Source organism: Rhinopithecus bieti, unplaced genomic scaffold, assembly GCF_001698545.2.
Source record: "Rhinopithecus bieti isolate Rb0 unplaced genomic scaffold, ASM169854v2 scaffold_74141, whole genome shotgun sequence".
Classification (NCBI taxonomy): Eukaryota; Metazoa; Chordata; class Mammalia; order Primates; family Cercopithecidae; genus Rhinopithecus; species Rhinopithecus bieti.
This window is the reverse complement of record NW_016827258.1, coordinates 401-1,610: the sequence shown is the minus strand read 5'-3', so window position 1 is coordinate 1,610 and position 1,210 is coordinate 401. Positions and strand designations below refer to the sequence as shown.

At 50.7% G+C, this 1,210-nt stretch overlaps 1 protein-coding gene across 1 annotated transcript; it reads left to right on the top strand.

The window, feature by feature from the left end:
• Window positions 1-262: 262 nt before the first annotated feature.
• LOC108523226 (outer dense fiber protein 4-like) lies at window positions 263-997 on the top strand (the record flags this gene model as incomplete). The annotated part of the gene is made up of 1 exon (XM_017863739.1): window positions 263-997. A coding segment is annotated over exon 1 (525 nt), but the record flags the coding sequence as incomplete, so codon positions are not given.
• Between the last annotated feature and the right edge of the window lie 213 nt (window positions 998-1,210).

The window sequence follows — 1,210 nt, the reverse complement described above, 5'->3', positions numbered from 1 at the left end:
AAAAAAAAAAAAAAAGGAAGAAAGAAAAAGAAAAATTAGCCAGGCATGGTGGCACAATCCTGTAGTCCCAGCTACTCAGGAGGCTGAGGTGGGAGGATCACTTGAACCCAGAAGTTCAAGGTTGCAGTGAGCCAAAGTTGTGTCACGGAACCCCAGTCCCCAGCCTGGGCAATAGAGGGAGACTCTGTCTCTCTTAAAAAAAAAAAAAAAAAAACCGGACGGCTTGGTTCTCCTCCCCCATCTCACTGTGCCCCAGGAAAATTCCGTGGCAGTTAGGGGACCTGGCCTGCTGAATGGGGCCTTCTCTTGGATCAAGAGTCTCTTATTAGATCAAGGTCTCTTATTAGACTTCCTCATTCTTTCTCAGACCCCAGGCTGTGTAGTGGCAGCTGATGAAAATATCTGAAAGATGAGAAGAGACAACCGAGGCTGGTGAGGGAAGAGGGAGACAGGTGGAGAAGTGGTGCTCAAGATGGATGCAGAAGACTCTGGGAGTGAGTTCCCTAGGTCAGAAGGAGAAAGAGAGCAACATCAGAGACCTGGAAAGGGAACGAAGAGTGGGGAGGCAGAATGGGGCAGAGGTGAGCTGGGAAAAGATGGGCGACCGCTGTCCTCCACCGTCTCCCTCACCAGTAACAGGTCCTTGAGCCAGCGCCGGAACTCTCCGCTTCCCTTTCAATGGAGAGTCGCACACAGTTTCCACTGGATGGCCCAGGTGTTGGCTTCTGAGCTCAGCCTGGTTGCCTTTATCCTACTGTTGGTCATGGCCTTCTCCAAGAAATGGCTGTACCTCTCTAGGAGCCGCTTCTACCAGCGCTGGCCCGTAGATGTCAGCAACAGAATCTACACATCAGCCCACATCATGTCCATGGGCCTCCTGTACTTCTGCAAATCCAGGAGCTGTTCTGACTTAGAGAATGGGAAAGGTGAGCCCCTCCACCCCCAATCCCAGCCCAGGCCTCCAGCCTGTCTTGGCCTCTATATCTGCACCCTGGATGTATTCTTGTTCCCTCTCCCTGGTCATCTTTACTTTTTGGCCTGCAAGATAGTTCCACTGGCACTGAGACCTCCAACGATCATTTCTCGTCCTGTAGCCTGGCTAAATAGATTTGATTGGTACAAAGGAAAATGTCATTGCTTTTGATAAAACCCAGAGCCAAATGTGTGCTTCTAAGAATGCTGTGAGAGAGCTGGGCATGGTGCCATACAC